This window comes from Clarias gariepinus, chromosome 8, assembly GCF_024256425.1.
Source record: "Clarias gariepinus isolate MV-2021 ecotype Netherlands chromosome 8, CGAR_prim_01v2, whole genome shotgun sequence".
NCBI classification, from domain to species: Eukaryota; Metazoa; Chordata; class Actinopteri; order Siluriformes; family Clariidae; genus Clarias; species Clarias gariepinus.
In genome coordinates, this window is record NC_071107.1 from 20,872,093 (window position 1) to 20,894,780 (window position 22,688).

The 22,688-nt window shown below is 36.4% G+C and overlaps 2 protein-coding genes across 2 annotated transcripts; both read left to right on the forward strand.

The window, feature by feature from the left end:
* Positions 1-12,300: 12,300 nt before the first annotated feature.
* comtd1 (catechol-O-methyltransferase domain containing 1) lies at positions 12,301-16,243 on the forward strand. Its single transcript, XM_053502622.1, has 7 exons — positions 12,301-12,419; positions 13,381-13,493; positions 13,732-13,837; positions 13,943-14,061; positions 14,564-14,618; positions 14,721-14,854; positions 14,996-16,243. Exons 1-7 carry the CDS (start codon positions 12,371-12,373, stop codon positions 15,146-15,148), a joined length of 729 nt encoding a protein of 242 aa, XP_053358597.1. The 5' UTR covers positions 12,301-12,370; the 3' UTR covers positions 15,149-16,243.
* Positions 16,244-17,271: 1,028 nt separating this feature from the next.
* ifit8 (interferon-induced protein with tetratricopeptide repeats 8) lies at positions 17,272-20,003 on the forward strand. Its single transcript, XM_053501332.1, has 2 exons — positions 17,272-17,408; positions 17,626-20,003. The coding sequence occupies exon 2, from the start codon at positions 17,630-17,632 to the stop codon at positions 18,926-18,928; it is 1,299 nt and encodes a 432-aa protein (XP_053357307.1). The 5' UTR covers positions 17,272-17,408; positions 17,626-17,629; the 3' UTR covers positions 18,929-20,003.
* Positions 20,004-22,688: the final 2,685 nt, after the last annotated feature.

The window sequence follows — 22,688 nt, forward strand, 5'->3', positions numbered from 1 at the left end:
TATTTTTTAAGCGTTAATTAATTTGTTGAGGAAAAATATAATAACATCTTATTTTTCTGAAGATAGGATCAGGGCAAATACTGTGGAAAAGAGCGAGCAAGGGCATTTTGGGATACAGACTTTGGCTGATGAAACATCTTAATTAACTGAGCAATTCATAGGCTTGCATTAGGATATTAAGGATCAGGGTATAAATGAGTAATAAGTAAACTGCTTTTGTGTGTCTCTTTGTGTGTGCCTGTACTAGAGTTCCCTGTCAAATGTCAAAAATTGCCAGCATTGCCGTTCAGAAATTGGATCACTTTAAAGACAGCAAACATAAACATAACAATGGCCATTATACATGATTTTGTTGAGTCCACTAATTTGATTTGACAAATGGGATTCCAAGATTATATTAGTATATTTATTATAACTACACTGGGGCATTTCACTGTTTGTATTACAACACTCCTTTTTGTTCAGCACAAAGAAACACATAAAGGTTCCACTTTTAGAAGAAGTTCTAAACAAGGTTAGCAGACATATCCATCTACTAATCACAACACTAGACACTCATGAGTGTACACTGCCAGGAAAAAGGATTGAACTCTTCCTGGGGTTTTTTGTTTGTTTGTTTTTTTGCAGATTTGTCACACACAAATTATTTAAATCATCAAACAAATTTTACTATTACACAAAGATAGCCTGAGGAAATGATGATTTATTAAGGGAAAAAAGCATGAATGAATGGCCTAGTTAAGGTCTTGCCATTGGATTTAATCTCAGACTTTGACTTGGCTGCTCCAAAACCTTAATTTTGTCATTTTTTATCCATCCAGGGGTGGACTTGCTGGTGTATTTTGAGTCGTAGTACTGCTGCATAACTCAAGTGCACTTGAGGTCACAAACTGATGTCTGGACATTCTCCTTCAGGAGTTTCTGGTACAGCGCAGAATTCATGTTCCAGCATTCGTCCCCAGACCATCATAATATCACCAGGCTGTTTGATAGTTGGTATAATGTTCAACTTTTTCTTATCAGTACATAGAATATTTGTCCAAATGTCTTTTACATTCACACTTTTTCAGGTAGGCTCGGTCAGCTTTTTTCTCTTAATAAATGAAATCATTATTTACAAACTGCATTTTGTATTTACTTGTTGTATTTACTTAAACATTTGTTAGTACACTATATACTAATAAATAGGTGGAAGTGGGTGGATAGTCTCAGTCTTATGATATTGCAGGAACAGCAGTTGCAGCCAGTGCTGACTTCACTTGCTCTTTCTGAGGCCCTCCCTTCCTGGTTGGTAGAGCACTGCCTGATGGGTGGGGAAAAATATGAAAGCTCATGAGACGGGAAGCCAATTTCAACAGAAGCATCTTTAATGGCAATGTAAAAAAAAAAAATCAATATAACAGCCTGTAAAGCCAGAGTTGCCTCTTTGAGCACTATTTCCTTTAGCAAAAATACACAACATATTTGGCCATACTGTGTCCAAAATATCAGTTACTTGATATTAATTTGTTGATTTAAAAAAATTGATGTACAAAAAGCAATATCAGACAATATTATGAAATTACAATATCGCAACATCACAATATGAATATCGGCAGTTTCATGCCCTCAGGCGAATCACAGCTGTGCTGATTTTCAATATCACCATGCACTTGTTCTTGAACACAACATTATCTAATCTACAGTAAGCCATCTTACAAGGAAATTGAAAACTGACCGAACTAACTGGGTCTGTGCAAGCACATTACAAATTGATGACAAGATTGTTCATCATGATGAGTTAGTACCTATGATGACTTAATACTTCATAATCCACGGTAATAACTGTATTTTAAAATGCACAGAATTTTTTATCCATCACGACTAAACAAAGCTTAAAGATGATCGGTGGTTATACACTTTATATCAATCTTGAAAGGAATTGGCATAGTGAAATGGATACACCCTTAGCCAGCACCAGCCTAAACAATTATTATCAAAGAAAATTGCATTTTCATAAACTACGGTATATAAGCCTTGTGTTCAAATTACAAGCAATTATAATTACAAATGATAAGAATGAATTGTTTAGGTTTGTGGCTACAAAATAATATAACTTCTGGCCTCACTGTATTAATTTATGCCTATAAATTTATTTCCAGGCCCTATTAAAAAAAATTATGTCAACATGTCACCTCAGTAGCTCTGTAATACAAGCATATTGTATATTATATGCAACATTATTCTTTTTTTTTTTTGTAAAAGACTAGCACTGTGCTGCACATGCAGAGGCATTTTGAATAGAAAGTATCAGTTAGCACTGACAGCCTCATGATTGACATACTTGTTCTCACTCTGGGCCTGTCACTTTTAGGCATAGCAGAGAAACACCAATAGTCAGTGCTCAATCATTGGGATGTTCAAATGGAGAGACTCATTCCACTTCAGTGCACATAAACCTCCCACTGAAAATATGAACGAGAATGATTAATAATGACCAAAAAGCAAGTTACCCATACTGTCCTATGTTTAAAAAACAAGAAAAAATAAGTGAAAAAGCAGAGGCAATGTAGATGCAAACTAGATGTAGTCACATTTCAGGCTATAATTTGACAAACTTTCTCTCTGCCTTTAACGCATACACACGCACTTGTCTACATCTTTAGGTCGTCCATGATTACCATTCTAGTTCCATCATAACCAAAAAAAACAGATCTGCTCATGACAACCTCACTCCACCCCTTGACCAGGGACACGTTTCTGTGTGTGTGTGTGTGTGTGTGTGTGTGTGTGTTCTCAACAGCACTGAGGAAAGCAGAGTAGAGCAGGGAGCTGCTGTGGAGGCAGACATGAAGCCTGTCAAGCAGCAGCTGTCAGCCAGTTCTTTTTGATGCCATCATCTCATCAGCAGGCCTGTCAGTCTCACAGACAGACAGCTATCCAAGGTTCCGCTGACAACAGCTAACATGGGGATGGGAGCAGATCCACACATCCCCCATTTACACCAACACGCAGCCTTACTTCTCTACAAAAGCCCTAAAGCTGATAAACTTTTGGAAAGATGATATTGATCCAGCTGCCTCCACCTTCACTCTAGTACCCTGTGGTTTAGTTTTGCCTAGGCAGTAGCAGGGCGTCAAAGGAGCATGCTGGGTATAATAATGAAAACGAGTCATTTCAAGGCGTAATATAGTCTTTGTTGTCATAATATCAATCAGGATGAGTTGCCGATTAGAATACAGCCTTTAGCAATACATTTGTTTGCTCTATCAGCAGACACCAGAGACATGCGAGACGGATGCTCTTTTATTTCCTTTTAAGCGAAAGGTTGAGTGCTGTGACTGCCAAGATCTTGGTTCTGTTTTTTCCTGCCCTGTCTAAGTACTGTCTATCAAGCAAACATATGGCTGTCCATATGCGAGGATGTCAGAGGTGTCTCGTTCGGTGCTCTTCCTGACAGGTTTGTCTCTGTAGCTGACGTTATGAACTACAGTCAATAAGCCGCCTCATATCTGCCCCCTCTTTCTCAACCCACCTGCGTTATCTGATTTGTTATATCTAAACATTGGTGATGTTTGCTTTCTGCCTGCATAAATATATTTGTAATTTTCTTCTCCAAACATCTCTTTCAGCAATATAACCAATCCGGGGAGCACGTCTAAGATGGTTTTACTGAGTGTGCATCATAAAATACATTGAATACTAAATTAAGTTAAACAAATATGTGTTATAATAACCTGAAGGTAAAACAACGCAGATAAAGATGCAGTATTTGCCATAATAGATGGCCTAAAGCCCAGGGGGACTCTCCGCAAGTAATATAGCCTTATAAACAGACTACAAGTGTGGCTAGCTTCATTCCTCCTCTCTGGGATGCTAAGTACTTAAGTAATATATTGCTTTCATAAGAGCATGCAAGATGTATTTGCTTTTTGGAAATATGCCTCAATCCTTTGGGCAGTGTGATTAGGAATAAAATACTGAGCGCATTACTTCTGAATAAATTCCTGTAGTGACATAGCAAAAAAAAAAAAAAAAGATAAAATTAAAATAAATAAATAAAAGGTTAGTGGTGGAGGGTTTTTTTTCCTCTTCTTCTTCCAGGAGATGTAGACTCGAGCCTGACAAAAGGGGTGAATGGTTGAGGCATCTATTCCTAGCATAGTGTCCCTATGGCACACTAGCTAATGTATTACCTTTGGATTACTGTAATATCTATCTGATGTATGTGTGCTGAGCAAAGCACTGGGAATGAAGGCCTGAGCAGATGCAGGAAGTCTAGTCCCCGGAGCCACATAAGTCCACTTGCTGGAGCCATGCAGTGTTCTCCACCTCCCCTCAGTGCTGGAGCCAGGCGAAGTTAATACAGCGCAAGTGTGCTGGGCCAGCAGCGGCTCTGCAGAGCTCCTGAGACCCACTACAGCCTGCAGGAGCTGATAAGTCAGGCAGCCATTCGTGAGCCCAAATAAAGGCAGTAAAGTTGACTGGTGAGAATGCTGCACAGCCTGGGGTTGGCAGACTGCTCCTCTGAGGAGATCTCTGCGACACTCCTTGCAAACACACTCTCTCTCACATACACACATACAACCCAGAGGATGCATCAACTTTATTCTCTCCCCGTCTCACGTGCACATACAAATATTTATTTTTTCTTGATTTTTTCCCCCATTTCTTTCAAGTGAAAAGTACAAAAAAAAAAAAAAATCACACCTCTCCCTCTCCCCATCTCATGCCAAAATAATCAATGGCTTCCCGAGCGGCCTGGCGGAGCTGACGAGCAAGTGAGGATACAGACATGGCTCCAGGGCACGGCTACAGATAATAAGTGAGGAACAGTCCTTGGGTATGTTTTACAGCTATCAAGACTCATCATATTTGACATGCATTGTGGTGTTTACAGAGTCCCAGTAAAACCTAGAGCTATACACTTAACAGAGTGAGGCGCACAAGTTCTGAAAACGTTCTGCAAGAGAAAATCTAACCGCGCTCTTATGCGTGTCCCTTTTCTTATTCACGGCGCTATTCTCAGTGTTAACACCTGTCAGCTGACTGACTTCTTGTTCCCGGTGGCTTATGAAAAAATCATGGCTATGTGGTTCAGAGTCAACACTCCCATCAATATAAATTCACCATGGTCTTCATGGAACATTAGGCGGATTTCTGTTTTCCCTACAAAGTCCTGCGCCTCAACTGCTGATACACACTGCAAAAAAAAAATAAAAAATGGAGGGGGTGAAGAAAAACACTAAAATGGTTCCTTTAAAGATTTTTTTTCACTCATCTGAATAACACATCTGTAAATAGGCCATGAAACATTTATTTCAGAATGTAGCGTTTTCTTTGAAATACAGTGTTGTGTAGCAAAAAGAATGTGTTATATCAGTCATAAATCACACCACATCACAATCCACTGAAAACCTTATTTAATGGTCTGAACTTCTGCTTGCGTTAATATTTCAGGCCAAAAATGTAGGGAAATTGTTAGAATTAACATTTTTACAACATGCACTATAGTGCTTTAAGCAGCTGCCCTGTCTTACCCATTTATAGAAATAATGATGATTAAATAAATGGCTGCAATAATATGATCAGTCCAAAGTGTGAATCATTTCACAGAACTGTATCGTGTCAAAGACCTGCAGTCAGGATACGCACTTGGCCGCAAATCAGCTCTGACGGCATTCCTGCTCTGCTCTGAGATAATTCAACAAGACCGTCCGGACCCCCAGATAAAAAAGAATGAAAGGGAAGATATGTTGCTTTTGCTGAAGCCTCTTCATAGAGTTCCCTTACATCACCAAAGAAATGGCAGGAAAGTTTGTGTTACATACAGTACTGTATGGCTGACTGGCTGTTGGAGCCTGTCTCAAACCCACTGAAAGTTAATTATCTACACCACTCTGAGTTCATTCTGCTAATACAAGCTGCTCTTGACCTTATGCTCGTGCGTCTGGAGCAGATGAAAATAAAGCGTTTCTTTATTATCGGATTAACTTCAGATCTGCCAAGTGTCTGAGAGTATAAACCTTCTCCCCTATAGTCTGGCCCTCATCCTTAAACCAGACACTTCAGACTCACTTTATCACTAAAAAGAAATTATTCATATATCAACATGTTTAAATTATGAGCAGAATTTCCATTTAAGTAAAATATGTAAATCGATCAAAAATAAACAATAATAAATAATAGGCAAAACTGGTATTTTTATACCAAATTCCTTAAATATAATTTAGTGCATCAACATACAATATCAATATATAATAAAAAGCTACACAAGGCCAAGATCTTTATAAACACTCACACAAAAAAGAGTCTGCTGGAGAGTGCTCTCTCTCTCTCTCTCTCTCTCTCTCTCTCTCTTTCTCTCTCTGTGTATGTGTGTGTGTCCCGCCCTCTCTCTCTGTCTCTGTAAGCTTCGGGAGACACACACGCTTGATAATCGACTCAATTAAGAAGGTCCAATTGCCATAGCAAATTGATCCAAGTTATAACATTATCATTAGCACTTCAAGTATGGCAATTATAGGACGTGCACAAGCAGAGGAAAAAGAATAGAGAAGGAAAATGAAGTGACTTTACACAAAAGGACATCCATTTCAGACGCACTGGGTGGTGTAAATAGCCTCGGTGTCAGCAGTATGGAGATAAAAGAACTGAAACATCCCATCACGTGTGTCAGCTTCTCTCTCCTTCTGGCTATGCTGCACGATCCAGCAGTAGACAACTGAGTGCATGACATTTATTATTATTATTATTATTATTATTATTATTATTATTTGCAACCAGTCACCTTTGAGCTGGATTTGTGTCTGACTGTCAAATTCACACCAAGTCACTCCAGGTAATGAAGACAGAAAACTAGTGACAATGATTTTAATGCTGACTATGTAGGTGGAAGCATGTTAAAGTTTACAAAGAAGTGTACAAAATCACACACTGTTTAGTATTCAGTGGAAAAGGACTATTTGTGTGTGTGTGTGTGTGTGTGTGTGTGTGTACTGTAGAGCTGTGACTGACAGGAACAGGCAGCCTTCAGTAGTGAGTGATATACACGCACTGCCACAGCACTGCCAAGCAGACAGCCCGAGACAGACACGACATAGCAGTGGAAAGCCTTCCTTTCCTTCCTAATTGTTTCTGAAAAAATTACATTTGTCTTTTTTTTTGCACCTTGCTTCAGGTGTCAGTGCTTGTCAGATTAGAGGGCTTGCAATGGCATGATTGCCCCCGAGCACCTTATTTGATACTTTGAGGAGTGTCATTTCTTTGTGTGCCTCCATAGAAAGAAATTGAAATAAGTATTATAAGACAATCTATTTTTTTGGTGCTCTTTTATTTAAAAAAATAATAAAAACACACACCTCACAGAAAGATTCTTAATTATGTATACTCACCTTTAAATTACCTTCAAAAATAATTTAAAAAAAATATATACACATTATATATTTGTTTTTTATTTTTTTAAAGCATGAAGCTCAACAAAACCGTTCTCAAAAAGCAGCGGTGCTCTGGAGCACCAGACCGACTGTACTCTGAACTGTGATATTATATAGACAACACTGCCACTTGGTGCAAAACAACAAGAAGAGCATTTACTCGTCTCTTAAAGAGAACTTTCGGCACTGCCTCCTTTGTCCTATAAAAACAAAAATGTGGTGTTCTCTTTATTTTCTTGTAACAGTTATCAATTTGCTTTTCTGGATTTTTTATAGTTCTGGAAATGTGCCAACAGTTCAAAAGTTAACATATAACTCCGGAAATGAGTACGTAAAACATGAAATCAAACAACTGGTATGAATGGAGCATTATATTTAAAAAATAATAATTATGCAAAAAAAAGTGACCATTTCCTTCAGTGCAACAATATTGAAGTTAAACTAAATTAAATGTGTCAATACAATGTGTCTGTTCCTCTCTTACACAAATAATTGGAAAAAAAAAATCAAGCTGCTGGTTTGCTGAGGGGGAAATACGGTTTTAAATTTTCAAACCACGTGAGAGAAAAAATAAATTGCAGTTTGGTTTTACTGTAAAAGTGAAAGCTATTTAATATTAATGCATACAGTCTGTATATACAACAGTGCTTTCTCATAGAAACCTACATTTATATGTGACAAGTACTCCAGTAAGCTGAACGCCGTTATCCTACATTATCCTATATTACACATGCTCCACAGCCAAACCATAAGCTTACTCATACTCCATCCATTTAACAACAGCAACGTTGGCATGTAAACCAAATGTTAATATCTACATAAAATATATAGACACACATAGACATGAAGATTATATTATAAGTCTTTAAAAATCAATAATTCATATCGACATTGTAAGAAGAAATCATTATTTTCTATTTCCATGGCACCTTGAAAGGCAACATTCAATGTCAAACCAAGCAGGGTTTGGTATTCAAAAGCAAGACACACTCCACAAATGGCAATATCATGTTGTTGGGCCTTAGAGAGGCCTGTAAAGGAACACATGGACCAGGCCAGATCTATACAATGTGCCACTGAACACTAGCTACTTGGAACAAGTAGCAGAAACAATTAGCGTCACATAAGCAGCCCAGAGCAGTAAGGAAGGAGAGGGAGAGAGGATGTGAAAACACAGCATCTTATTTTCACCCAGCGGACGTGAGCGACACACACACACAGTGGCAGCTCCATCCCCCCGTCATCATAGGAGGCACGGGCAAGTTTTAGAGACAGCAGCAGTCACGGCTCATTTCACTGATACCTACGTGTGGGCAGGGGGATTTGTTTGCATCCGCGCATACCTAATTAGAGAAGCGGTGAAGGAAGTGTGCCGCTCCTCCGAGAGTGCCCCACCATCCCACCTCCAACACTGGGAATATTTTTCTGACATCCCGCTCCTGCTTTCGCACACAGACTCACACGCAGACAAACTCTGAGTCGCGCACACACAGTCTTAGCTTGTTTTGGACTGTGAGTAATGAGACGGAGTAAACAAGTTTTCATGGAGGTGCACACACTTCGGAGACTGACAACAAGAACTTCACTGCTGGATGTGGGAGGCTGATCCACAGGCAGGATTGTATCTGTGGGCAATATTACATTATGCTAATAAATTAAAGGCACTTTAGGAAGAGGCTTTAGTTTAGCAGAGGCACTAAATTTGTGATCAACTCTGTAAACAGATGAATTATTTAGAGGCAGTGATTGTGTGGTACTGGAAGTGAACACAAGACTGAGAAGGCCTCATCATTATTATGCATCACGTGTGCATCAAATAGGTTTTGTCCATTAGGGGGCAGTAGAATGCAATGTAGTTCACAACTTATAAAGATTCCAAGCACATTTCAATAGCCTAAACTCCAAACTCAGGTCTGCAGACTACATTTGTCCTGCCAGAAGAAATCTCCTCTGACAGTGATGTGTTTCTGTGGCACACAACAGCCACAAATTACACAGTGTGTAGTGCATTTGTTTAAGGACTTTGGATTCTGATGCAAATGATCATCAATATAAATCTCTCCTTCAACAGAAAAAATAATCCACAGTTTTTATTATTCTGCTAATATTATACATTATTATTCTGCACTTTAATGAAGAAAATCTCATTGGAAGTTTGCAGAATTTTTAGCTTTAATTGTAAACTTCAAAAAATTTCATTCAGCATTTATTTTTTTACTAGATTATCTAAATTATTGAACATAAAGGGATTGAATGACATGCCATTAAGTATATACAGTAAGTTATACAATATGACAGAGAAGGATGTAAGATAAATATATAATAATAAATTGATTATTCATATATTTTTATAACAGCATAAATACAAACCAAGTGTTTCGTTTCTTTTATACACATCAATTACAAAGCAAGTTACAATGGCAACAATGTATTTCCTTATGATTGGACAATATGTCATACTTTTATTTTTAAACTATTATTTAGCTACAATTAGATTTAACATTTATATATATATATATATATATATATATATATATATATATATATATATATATATATATATATATATATATATATATATATATATATATATATACAGTTAAGTCAGGACACAACTGAACATGTGAGGATTAAATGTTTTCCTCAAAGACTGGATGTCAGAGTTAAGATTTGAGCTCATAACTGTTTGTTTTGTAGCTCAAAGCTTTAACTTTTAAACTTTTAGTTTCTTCAACTAATTTTCCCTGATTCAATCCACTTTACTGTTGATTTAACTTACACTAGATAAAAGAAATATTTCAGTGCTTTACTCAAACAAGGATTTTAGCCACAAACAATATATTTTAAAGTTAGTTTTTGTTCACTTAAATAGTTATTAAAATAAAGGGCATAAATAAGATCCACTATTTTATTCATATTTCAATTCATTTAAGTTTTTTTATGTCTATATAAGTGCTTTTAACAATGGTCATTGTCACAAAGCAGCTTTACATAAGCAGCCCTAATAGACTCTTTATTATTAATAGTCCAATGTAAAAAGATAAATATTCACATAGTGGTTTTTTTATACTTCTGCAGTGAAATTTTAACAATAATACAAGAGTTACTTCCGACTGAGTAATCAGATTAGATGAGAAGCATTGTACCAGTGGTGATTATAGGATTATAGCATAGGTGAATATAAGCATAGTGCACTAGTTTTCCAATTTACAGTATTTGGGATTTAATTCTGAAATCAGAGAAGTTAGTTGATATTCTAAAATGAAAAAGGTTTCTAACAGATGTAAGTTTCTCAGTACTGTCCATCACCTTAATGGTTTATTCTTCTTTTTTTTAATACTGGTAAGAATTTAAGGGAGGGATGTGTGTTGCTGGGGCAAAATAATTGGTTGAATTAACAAACAAGTCATAATCTGTTGATAATATAGTAAATTATTTGTTTTTTTAAACAGGTTTGTGGAACTATTCTATAAAAGCAATAGCACACTTGGCTGCGCCCTGTCTCTACAGCCGCACCACAGCCATGCTGATATCCAGCACAACAGCACTGCCCTCTAATGTGATAGTTCTCAATTGAACTGTAAGTACTAGTTTACTGATTTGATTGGAAACTAATTTTAGTGGATGCACCTTTAATAGAAATGTACAAAGCATTGTGAGCTAACTAGCCACATAGGCAATAGGCATTTTGTAAGTGTAGCATCTGGATTTATTTTTGTTCACGAAGCAAAAGAGAACTAACTATTCTGGCCATTTTGCCATTTTTATTTAACATGTTTTTTAAATTCATAATTATTAGACTTATATTACGTGGTACATTCACCATTAATGCTCATTTAAATGAGTTGTTTTTATAGAAATAATGCTTTTGTATATTAGCTAGATATTAATCTGTGATTTAGATCATTTCGGTCAGAGAAGTGCTATTAAGGAAAATTAATCTTTTGACCAGTCAAATTCAGGAATCTAACAGTAATTCCGCAATAGAAAAGCGTTTGGCCTGTAATCTAGAAATCATGAGTTTGAATCATCAGTGGCTGGAAGCCTGAAAGAGCAAAATGGACCATGCTCTCAGCAAGGGTGGCTTGGCATTCTGTCTGTCCCCTATCAATCACAATGACATTAGCCAATCACAAGCGTCTATGAGCTAATGTATGCAGAAGGGGTTTAATAATGCTTTCCTCCGAGTGTGTTACTCTGCCCCCTGACATTGCATGATCAGAAATTCAACAAGATGTGAATGACTGGTTTTACATGCCTCCGAGGCAGTAATAGCAAATAGCCTGATGGATTGGAATTGGCGATGACTAATTTAAGGAGAAAATGGGGCAAAATGCCAAAAAGAAGAAAAAGAAAGTGTAATATTTGCACCTATTTCACCTGTAATATTTTACAGACATTTTAAGTGGGTAAATATATTTAAATATTTACTCAGTCATAACTGGGGTTCAGTTGGGGTTCAGTCCTGCAGTGTCCTTAATGTAGCGGGTATATAAATGACACATGCACTGGAATACCTTGAATGACTAAATTTAAATGTCAATTCTAATGAAACATTTTGTTGGAGAATACAGGTGTCTGTTCCTGCAATGTGAAATTTGAAAGAACAGATGACTTTATCAATACCAAGCATGATGTACTTATTTCACACTTATTTAGCTTTAAAACAACAATATGTACAGTTTATATATATATATATATATATATATATATATATATATATATATATATATATATATATATATATATATATATAATTCAGCTGATTGTATATGAGCTATTTATTTATTTATTTATTTACATAATTTCATTGAGTAAACATAGCAGACACCAGAAGTTACTGTTCACCCTGATTAGGACAAACACATTTGACCTTCCCTCATGTGTGTGCGATAGAGGAGTGAGGCCTAGTCTGGACCTGGGCAACTGCTGAAAACATTAAAATAGACATCAAAATGACTTCCAGGATTATTTTCTTTGGTTTTCTTGTCCTCGCACTGTCAGGTAAGACCATTATTTTATAATAAGCCCAGGATAAAAAATAGGCTTATAACTAATAATTGGATGAATAACTAATAATTCTAAAAAGTCAAAGAAGTTAATTCTCCTTGTGAAATAATTGAAATGCATTGTAAAGGCTATGTCATATCAGTGATCGAGCCTTCTCAGAGATCAGTGGTATACAATAACCCTAAATATCGAAAACACAACAACAACTAACAACAGTATTACTGACAAATTTATTTTAATAATAATATTAATATTAATAATAATAATAATAATAATAATAATAATAATAATAATTTATAATTATATTTTTTATATAAAAATATTTTAGTTGGTAACTGCAAAACCATTATGCATTTAGCAAAACAACCTTTGTAGTATATTGTATAAATACAACAATTAATAAGCTTTACTAGTCCCATATCTTGTTATCAAATCTTTCTGCACTGGTCAACATGCTGAGAGTAAATTCATAAAATTTATGAAAATAAATAAAACATTAAAATAAAGAGTATAGTATTCTATTGCATGTTTTTTTGCATGCTTCAACATCTGACTTTATTTTACTTAGAATTTTGTTTTTTCTTATCTTATTTTCTTTATGATCCTGCCCATCATATTTTTAGGGAAATTTTGTTGAACTGTTTTTGTTTGGCACAAAAAACAACTGATCAGTACTTTGGAGTTTGTACCGCATGTTTCCGTGAATCATACTCAACACCCAGTGGCCTGTAGAGTAAAAACATTTGACCTGTGTGCATGCGTCATCATAAGAGATAAGAGATTGGGAAAAACTGTAGTTTTGTCTGTTTGTTAAAAATCTTAGAAAAAGAACTGGACATTAACATATTAGTTACAAATAATATTTAGCTGTCAAAATTAAGGTCTTTCAAAAAGAAAACGTGTGTTGCATTTTTTTTCGCCAGCCTTAAATTATTGTACTTTATTGCATCTCAAGGAACTGAAACAATAAGTCTTATCGGCAAGAGTCACAAAGGAGACAACCCTCTGCTCAATTATGTTGTGAATAACTCTTTAAGGGAGGATCCAGTGCTGACTAAACTGCGCCTGGTACATGCACTCACAAACATTTACTGTACTCCAATCACATTTTTATAGATCATAAATCTAACAAAATAACAGCAGCACTTAATTTTACAAGCTGCTTTGAAACAGTATTACAGACACTAGAGGTCAGTAAAATTTAGAAAATGAGCAAATTGGCAAACAAAAAAAATATTCATAAGAAATGTGCACTGTGTCTATTTATTTATTTTTTTTATAAACAATCTGTATTCCTAACTCATAGAGAACAATGGAAGATTCAGAGAACAGTATGATGGTGGCTCCCGAGCAAGCTCAGTTCATGGCTAATCTAATAAAACTAATAAAAGGCAACAAAACCATTGAAGTGGGTGAGAATGCATGTTCTTTTAAGATGTCTGTACGTTTCAGTGAATAACACGTAACGTGTATTACAGGCATGTTTCTGGAAAAATGAGTCTGGTTTCTTGTCCTAGGCATGTATACAGGATACAACGCTCTGAGTATGGCTTTGACCATTCCTGAGGATGGCCGAGTGGTGGCCTGTGAAATTGATGACGATTATGTGCAAATATCCAAAGCATTCTTTAAAGAGGTTTGTGAACACAAGCTACATAAATTTACCAAAACTGTTTTAAATGGTTGGTTTAGAATATTGTTTCTAAAAAAAATTTTTTTTAAGAAAATCTAGTGAAGATCATTCAGAATCCGTGACAAATGGCAAAGAAACACCAGTCAGGTTTAAAGAACATCACTTTTTTGCACATATTACTCTATTTAAGAGAACTGCAAAGTAGCTAGCAACATTTTGAAGATTGATTTTCTCCAATCCCCAAATGGATGAACAGTATGTAGCCTAATTACCTGGAAATTGAAGAGATGCAGAAACGTCTATCAGAGACGAGAGAATGCTGACTGAAGTAGTTGTCGATGTCAGCTTCGATATCAGTGTCAACACAGCTTGCAAAGTCAAGCATCACAGTACTTTGCATTATCGGTGGTTTTGTTCCCCAAGGGCGAAAGGGCAGCTACTGCATCGCACAACCATGACACAATTAAAGAGTAAAAAATGAACAGAACAATTCTTTCATTTTTAGGCTGGAGTAGAAAAGAAAATTGACATCCGCAATCAACCTGCACTTAAAACGCTGGGTAAAGATGATATATTTCTGCTTTATACATTCATTCTCTTTATTGTTATCTACTGTAAGTTGCTTACACCTGCATGTTGTCAATGTTTTGGCCTCTTTACAGATGAACTCCTTGACGCTGGTGAAGCTGCAACTTATGACTTTGTATTCATTGATGCAGACAAGAATAACTATAAAAATTACTATGAAAAATCCCTAGAGCTTATTCGTCGAGGTGGCATCATAGCAATTGATAATGTAAGTTTGATGCAGATGAAAAACTGTAAGATTTTATTACCTCATAATTGTTTTAGATATCTAATTTTAATATTTAACAAGGATAACAATGTCCTCGCTGAGTCAGAACAAACACTGAACTGCCATCACTGCACTCCACAGGTCCTTTGGGGAGGGAGCGTCGTAAACCCTGGCAAGGATGACGTCATCTCTCAGACCATTGACCAGTTTAATAAAAACCTCCACAAAGACCAGCGAGTGGATCTGAGCATGCTAACCGTGGGTGATGGCTTAACGCTGGCTATTAAATTGTAATCCTGTCCCTAAAAAAAGTGGCTAATGATGGGCCATGTATAATTGTTTCTGATAATTAATTGGAAGTTAATAATATAGTATGTGACTTTTTATTACACAAAAAAACCCACTGATCACTTTTACCATCTGTCTTCAGAAAGTTTGAATCAATTGAAAAAGGTTGTTTACTCCCTATTTTTGGGACACAGATTTATTTAAATACAGTTTGAGTTAACTCTGTAGCCCACTACAGTACTGTTGCAGCTGGATGCCGACATATTCAAGCAGCAAAGAGTAACAGATTTCACACACTTTTATTTTCTCTTTATGGACCTATTTAAGGAATTGACTGACATCAGAACTATCATACTATACAGACCACTTGATGCTCCTTTGTGACTAATTGCTATATTAACTTGAGTGTGGATTACAACATTAATCAGACAGCAAAATTACTCCATTTTTTTTTCCCCTAGTAGAAACAGATCATGATAACCAAATAAATCTAATTCATGGTGACAGTTTGCGTTTCTATGATACACAGTGCACTATTCAAAAATTAATCCATGTTTTTAGAAATCTGGAACGTGTCAAAAACACACCACATCTAATAGTTTGAGTTCATCAAATAGTTTAGACGTTTACCACTGCAACCTACTTTAATTTACTTTATATGGAAATGCAGTGTGAATAGAGTCTAAATATAAACCCTTAAATTCAACATGACAAATAAAAGAAGCAAAAAACGAAGCACTAATCTTTTACTTTTACATTAGACATTTATGCTAAAGTAACTGTATTTATTTTGACACCTGTTTTGTTCAATGGTCCTTTAACAGTTTTTTGCAATTATAAATGTATTGTACTTGTACTACAAGATGATTTTCAAAACATCAACAAAAACTATCTGAACAGGAAGAAGATTATGTTAGGATTGTGTTAATCATGAACATTACAATTATAGGGAAAACGTGGCTTTTTTCCTATTGTAAATTTTGCATTAGCAACAAAGTCACGGTAGAATATTTAAAGATTCTAAATAATATGTACTCCACAAATAATTATGAAACTGCAATTCTAATCACAGTGAAGTGAAGTACTGACTTTTTGATAATTGTCTTGTGGTTTCTCTCTTAATAAAACTTTTTTGTTTTAATTGCAAATAAATTAAATGCTTTTTTAAATGAAAGGCATTAACTGGCGTTCCCAAATTGCCCTTAGTGTGTGTATTTTTGTGTGATACATTTACATCAGCATTACATAAATTATGATAAGTAGTGGTTTCCTGCATTGGCGGCACAGTATGTATCTTACCTGCCATGCAGAAAGCCTGTGTTCAATTCCTGCCCAATGCCCAAACTCCAGCCACTAGATTTAGTGCCAGTCCCAAGTCCGGATAAAATTGACTTGGTCATGCCAATTGTGTTTGGTCATGTTTTGTGTGTGTGTGTGTGTGTGTGTGTGTGTGTGTGTGTGTGTGTGTGTGTGTGTGTGTGTGTGTGTGTTTATTGTTTTGCATTTCTTTTACAGTAATGGCATATATTCTGTTGTATGCACTGAGTGGAAGATCTGGAACAAAAACAGACACTAGAAGTTCTTAATCATTTCTTAATCATAGAAATGATGTGTACCGGATTCAAGAGTTCATGAACTCTATAACACTGTGACTTAGATTAGTTTTTATCTCTAAAAGACAAGGTTTAACATTATATAAAACACATAGAATTTTCAGCAATAATGATTAATGTAAAGAATATCTAAAAGTATGTTGTTGAGGGATATCTATCTATCTATCTATCTATCTGCTGTATCTAGATGCTATGTTGAAGGAGGTTTAATAGCAGTCCATGGCCGCTAGATGGAGCTAACAGTCCTTTCACATACGTCCTGCGACGGTTAACTGAATTGCTGTTTAAATCAGTATCAGAAACGTTACAACTTATTTAAAACAATCAATTGGGATAATAGATTGAGTTTGAAAACATTGAGTTCTGTTTCAGTTCAAAATATTTCAATTCCACTTACTATCTCCTCGTTAATTATTGATTTTGTCTAGGCGTCACTGGGCTGTAACATACTTCATACTTGTGTGAGTGGCGAGTTTATAAGTCACACACAGTTTATAAGCCCAGCGCTCGGTTTCGTTTAAATCGATTTTTAGGAGAAATCGAAAGTAAAACTTAACTGATGCCTTGCGCCAGATCTACATGAAGAAGTAATGTCGAGCGGGTTTCAGCAGACAGAGTGAAGCCTGCGAAGATCAGAGCATCAGAGAGTGAGAGTGAGTAGTGTTATACTGTATATCGCAGCTGTTTCATTTACACTATATGTTCCCTACAGGAACATAAGAGTGTTGTCGTTTTTTCATAACATGCCATGACGTGGCACTAATATTCATACTGAAAGTGATGGAGTCATTTTGATATCAGATGTTTAATGTAGTTCTTCTAACATATTGTTGAAAGAATGTTGCAAAACAACATGTAATCTCTCTACAGGAAGATGATTGAAGAGGAACTTAACAAACTGGAGTGCCACTTCACTTGGGGCTTACAGAAAGACGATGCTGATCTCAATTACCTGGAGATCAAATTTACTGAGAGTCTGTCAGTCCAAACTGATCATGAAGGAAATTTCAGACAGAGAGAGTTGAATTTCTGTGCTTACATTTATCACCTCCAGGGCTTCAGTGACAAGGCACAAGAGTATTTGGAAAAAGCAAAAGAAGCACAGAACGATCATTCCCACAATATAGTAACATATGGAAATTTAGCCTGGTTGCACCATCACATGGCTGATGATACCACGGCTAAAGTGTATTTGGAGAAATTGGCACAAATCGCTGGAGCAATCCCTGCTCCGCCAGACGAGATGCCCCGTGAGGTCCTGAGTGAGAAGGCGTGGTCATTTCTGCGTTTCTCCAAAAAGCATTATATCAAGGCAAAAGAGATCTTTCATGAGGCTGTACAGAAAGAACCAGAAGACAAAGAGTGGAACACTGGCTATGCCTTTGCTCTGTTTCACCTGGAGGGCTTGGAGATCAGGGAGGACAAGCGCATAGCTTTTGAAGAATCGCCGGCAGTGAACCAGCTAAAGAAAGCCCTAAAACTGGATCCAGACAATGCCATGATCTATGTCTTCATAGGCCTCAAGTGCCACAAGAACCAGAGAAATGCAAAGGGATGGGAACACATGAATCAAGCACTGCACATGGCTCCGTATGACCTCTGTGTTGTCCTGAGAGTTGCTAGGTTCATGAAGAAGGAGCAGTGCTATGACATGGCCCTGGAGACGCTGAAGAAAATGTTGGAAAAAGCACCAAACTCCTCACGATTGCATCACGAAATTGCCAATAATTACCGCTGGAAAGCCATGCAGTTAAAAGATACACACAACCCACAGCTCCTAAGCCTTTGCATACACCATTTGGAAGAGGGAGCCCGGCTAAATCCAGAATTTGTCTACCCACAGCTTGAGTTAGCACTCAGGTATGCTGAAGTTGGAAAGTATGCTAACGCGAAGCAAAAATTCCAAGAGTTGTATGCACGCCCGAACCTGCAACCGGCAGATCTCCAGGCTTGGCATCGCTTTTATGGAGACTTCAACATGTACCGTCTGGGCTCAGAGAAAACAGCAGTTACACATTACAAAAAGGGCATGGTACTGCAAAAAGTATCCACTGAGTGGAAGATCTGCAAAAACAGACTCTACAAAGTTCTTCATAATGATAGAAAGGATGTGTACCAGATTCGAGAGTTCATGAACTCTTTAAGAGAAAATACTGAGCGCAATGAGAGTTAGATTAGTTTTTTCTCCAAAAGACAAGGTTTAACTTGATATCAAACACATAGAATCTTCAGTAATAATGATTAATGTCAAGTATATTTCTATAAGTACAACATATGATAAGACTACCTTGCAACACAAAAATCTCCTGACTGAGTGGCTTGATGAGCATGACAATCAACTTTTTCCCAAGTCCATATCAACCCACCTGAACATCTTCTTCACAGAAAGACCCATAATGCCAAACTTCCTCAAAAGAATGAAGTTTATCCTTCCAGTTCACAGTGTTAGAGACTTGTAGAAGCTGCTCTGGTGGCTTCTATTGGGGCTTATTATTTATAATCAATGTTATGTTTTTTTTTTACTATACAGAGCATCTTGAAAAAAATTGAATATATTGAAAAAGTTCATACGGGGAAATTCTGATATATTCAAGATACATTCTAGATATTACACTGTGAAATATTTTAAGCCTTTTTAAAGCCTATTTCAAGCCTTATATAAAAAATGTGATTTTACTAACTAATTCGGGAATATCAGGCTGAAGATTGATTGCTAACTAAAGATTTCCCATACTGTAGTTCTGAATGTCACTTTAGTCAGTGTTCCTAACCAACGAACATGTCAAACAACCATTCATAACTGAAACTGATGACATTCACACACTCCAGTAATCCCTATTTTACAGTCGGTTAGATTTTTTCTTCCTGCCACTATGACCTGAAATTGAATTCAGCTGCGCTCCTCTGCATTTTTTTTTCATACAACAGAAAATAAGGGGAAGTACCACTCACATTATAAGTATTTTGTATAATTGTCTTTAAATTAGATGTAGATGTACAGTAATATTATCTAGGTTTTGGATTAATATTCAACCATCTAAACTTTTGCACAACATTGGTAAAAGGAGGACTAGTTTGTAACAGCAGATTAACTGAAAGACATGGATAACCTATACATCATTATCCATATTCTTATGTTAACATACTGTAATGTGTGTGTATGCATGTATACCACTCAGTTTCTCTCTAACTGTTCAACATGACTGATGACTTTCTGCTGCCTATACAAATAAACAATATATTAAGGACATTTGTCTGTTATTTAAAATGTGTATATGCAACCTTTAAAAGAGTTGTTGTTGTTGTTTTTTTTCAATTCCAGTCATGGAACCTTCTCCCCTATAGCATTTTGCTTATTCCACCTGATCTAACTGGCAAACTCATTATTAGGGGCTTCATAAAAATGATCAAAGGTTTTCTAGGGATGAAGCTCTTGCTCCAAAGGCATAGTATGTGCTTTATAGCAGAATAGTGGCTTAAGAGTTAGCAATGTTGCCTTGAACCCCCAAGGTTGGGGGTACTGAAACTCTTGTTCATGTTTATGGAGTTTGCATGTTTCCTCCAGTTTCATTCATAATCCAAAGATGTTGTAAGCTGACTGTTGTTTCCAAATTGTCTGCAGTGTATAAAACAGAGAACCACTGCTCAGAAATGACAGCATAAATGAAAAGTGATTCATTCTAGTGCTTTAAAAATGTAATTCATACAGTCTTTCCCTTCTGTGGTCTATTGAAAGCCATACCCTGAAAACGCAGTACACACATGATGCCTAGGCTAGAGCAGCTGAATGCTATAAGCAAAATCAAAAACCTTTCTGAACTGACAAGCAATACAACAGAGAAAAAAGTGAAAACATCCTAAACCTGAGTCACTGATAAGTTCTCCTCCGAGCAGATATTTTTACCGACAGCTGCCAGAATATCTGTACAAATATCACTTGACTTTATGGATGAAAATCTTAGAAAAAAATAGTCTTTTAAAAATAGTACTAAACTGCATCATTGCTTGTCACTAGGGAGACCTTAAAGACTATGTCATTTGTGTCTTTGGTATAAATTGGGTAAATGAGTAATATTCAGAGGCAGTGTTCCAAACAGCACAGTATGCCTGAATAGGTCACCACAGGTGTACTGACAAACTATTCAGTACATGTGTTTTATGTTCAAGGTTTGAGAATAAAATCACATCAACATGACTGTCACAGTTTCTAAATAAGAGGTAAAAGAATTTACCGTCATTCCTTCAACAAAAGTATCATCATTCATCACTGACCTGGGAAAGAGTAACTGTGTTCATTAAATAATAACATATACAGCATTAATAAATATGCTAAAAAATAAACAAGTTGCTTACTGTTAGCTGGATAGAATATAAATTGTAACTGAAGGCAGAATGTAATCTGTTAATGCACTGCACAGATCCTGAGTCTTGGGAGAATTTAGAGATTTTCCCCAGTGGCATGCATCTCCAAGGCCAAATAGTGCAATGTCTACAGTCACTAACTAAATACAGTATCACATCAGGTCACCAAAAGACACAGATGACACACATAAGTTGAAATACATTATATGGACAAAAGTATTTGTTTTTATTATTAAATTAAATTAATTATTGAATTCAGGTGTTTCAATCATGCCCCTTATCCCCAGTGAAGGGCAATCTTAATGCTTCAGCATCCTGGACAATGCTATGCCTTGTGGCAACAGTTTGGGGAAGGCCCTTTTCTATTCTAACATGACTGAGTCTGGTGCACAAAGCAAAGACTATATAAAGACATGGTTTGATGAGTTCGACAACTTTGGACTTCATCATTTACTCTCTTTGTCTCTCTTGTCACAGTTTAGTCAGACTTCTTTTGTGACTAAACTGTATCTGACATTGTTATAGCAACATTGTGTTCATGATATATGATATACTGAGCAACACCCCATGACATGACACAGCAATGACTATGAAATATTATCAGAGGATTATCAGGATGACTTTGGTACATTTTCGTAAAATCTTTAGGCCTACGTAAAATCTTTAGGCCACTTTTTAAGGTCTGCGTGCTGTTACGTCACGACTTTTCCTTGTTTTTATCACACCTGACCAGGGGCGGCGCCAGAGGTTTTTTCCCCTCCTTTTTTCCAAGTGCCATGGGGGTCCTGGACTTCACAGTGAGGCTACTCAGAAATGTAAGGTTTCCCTTTAGTGTGCCGGTCAGCACAGTTTAATTTGCACACACACTCACACACACACACACAGGTGCATATACTCAGTACCCGCCCCATGACATTTACAGTGCCATTCTGTGTTACACACAAAGCGAGACACAAAATCCAGATCAAGTTCTACAAGCCCCCCTATCTAAACACACCACTATAATAGAATAATCGGTATTCCAAGGCTTACACACAAGCATCAAGATGCACACAGGTTTATGCACATTTCAGCTTTAGAATCAAACATTACAATGTTGCCTGGTATCATTGGCGTTCTGTTTGTTAAGACCTTATTCATTAAAATAATTTATGTTATTAAATGCATTAAATAAGCAGCAGAGAAGAAAATAACGCGCTTACCTTTAGACATCTGTAAAACAAAACACTGTTTATGAAAGAAAAACCAAGTTTAAAAAATATGCTTTGTTGTAGGACAGGGCGTGTTTGTCGAGTTGAAAGTTGAAATACGCACTATTAAAAACACTATATTTGTTTTTATTTTTTACAAATAATCAGGCATTTACAGATCAAACATTTAGTCAGAGATAAATAAATAAATAAATAAATAAAAATGTACCAACATAACATCCTTTGATTGATGTCTTGGTGCGTCCCTCTTATACAGTTAGTCTCATTGTTTGTATCTCTGTTTGTATAACCTGCCTGGACCCTTGTGGATTTAAATTCTGGCCAGAATACACTCTTGTTCCATTAGACGCCATTTGATTC

Excerpts from the sequence above, each read along its gene's own strand:
- ifit8 (XM_053501332.1), top strand. The coding sequence starts at position 17,630 with ATGATTGAAGAGGAACTTAACAAACTGGAGTGCCACTTCACTTGGGGC.
- comtd1 (XM_053502622.1), top strand. The coding sequence starts at position 12,371 with ATGACTTCCAGGATTATTTTCTTTGGTTTTCTTGTCCTCGCACTGTCA. Across the intron at positions 13,838-13,942 it reads CAACAAAACCATTGAAGTGG|GCATGTATACAGGATACAAC; the intron begins GTGAGAATGCAT and ends TTCTTGTCCTAG. Across the intron at positions 14,619-14,720 it reads ACCTGCACTTAAAACGCTGG|ATGAACTCCTTGACGCTGGT; the intron begins GTAAAGATGATA and ends GCCTCTTTACAG.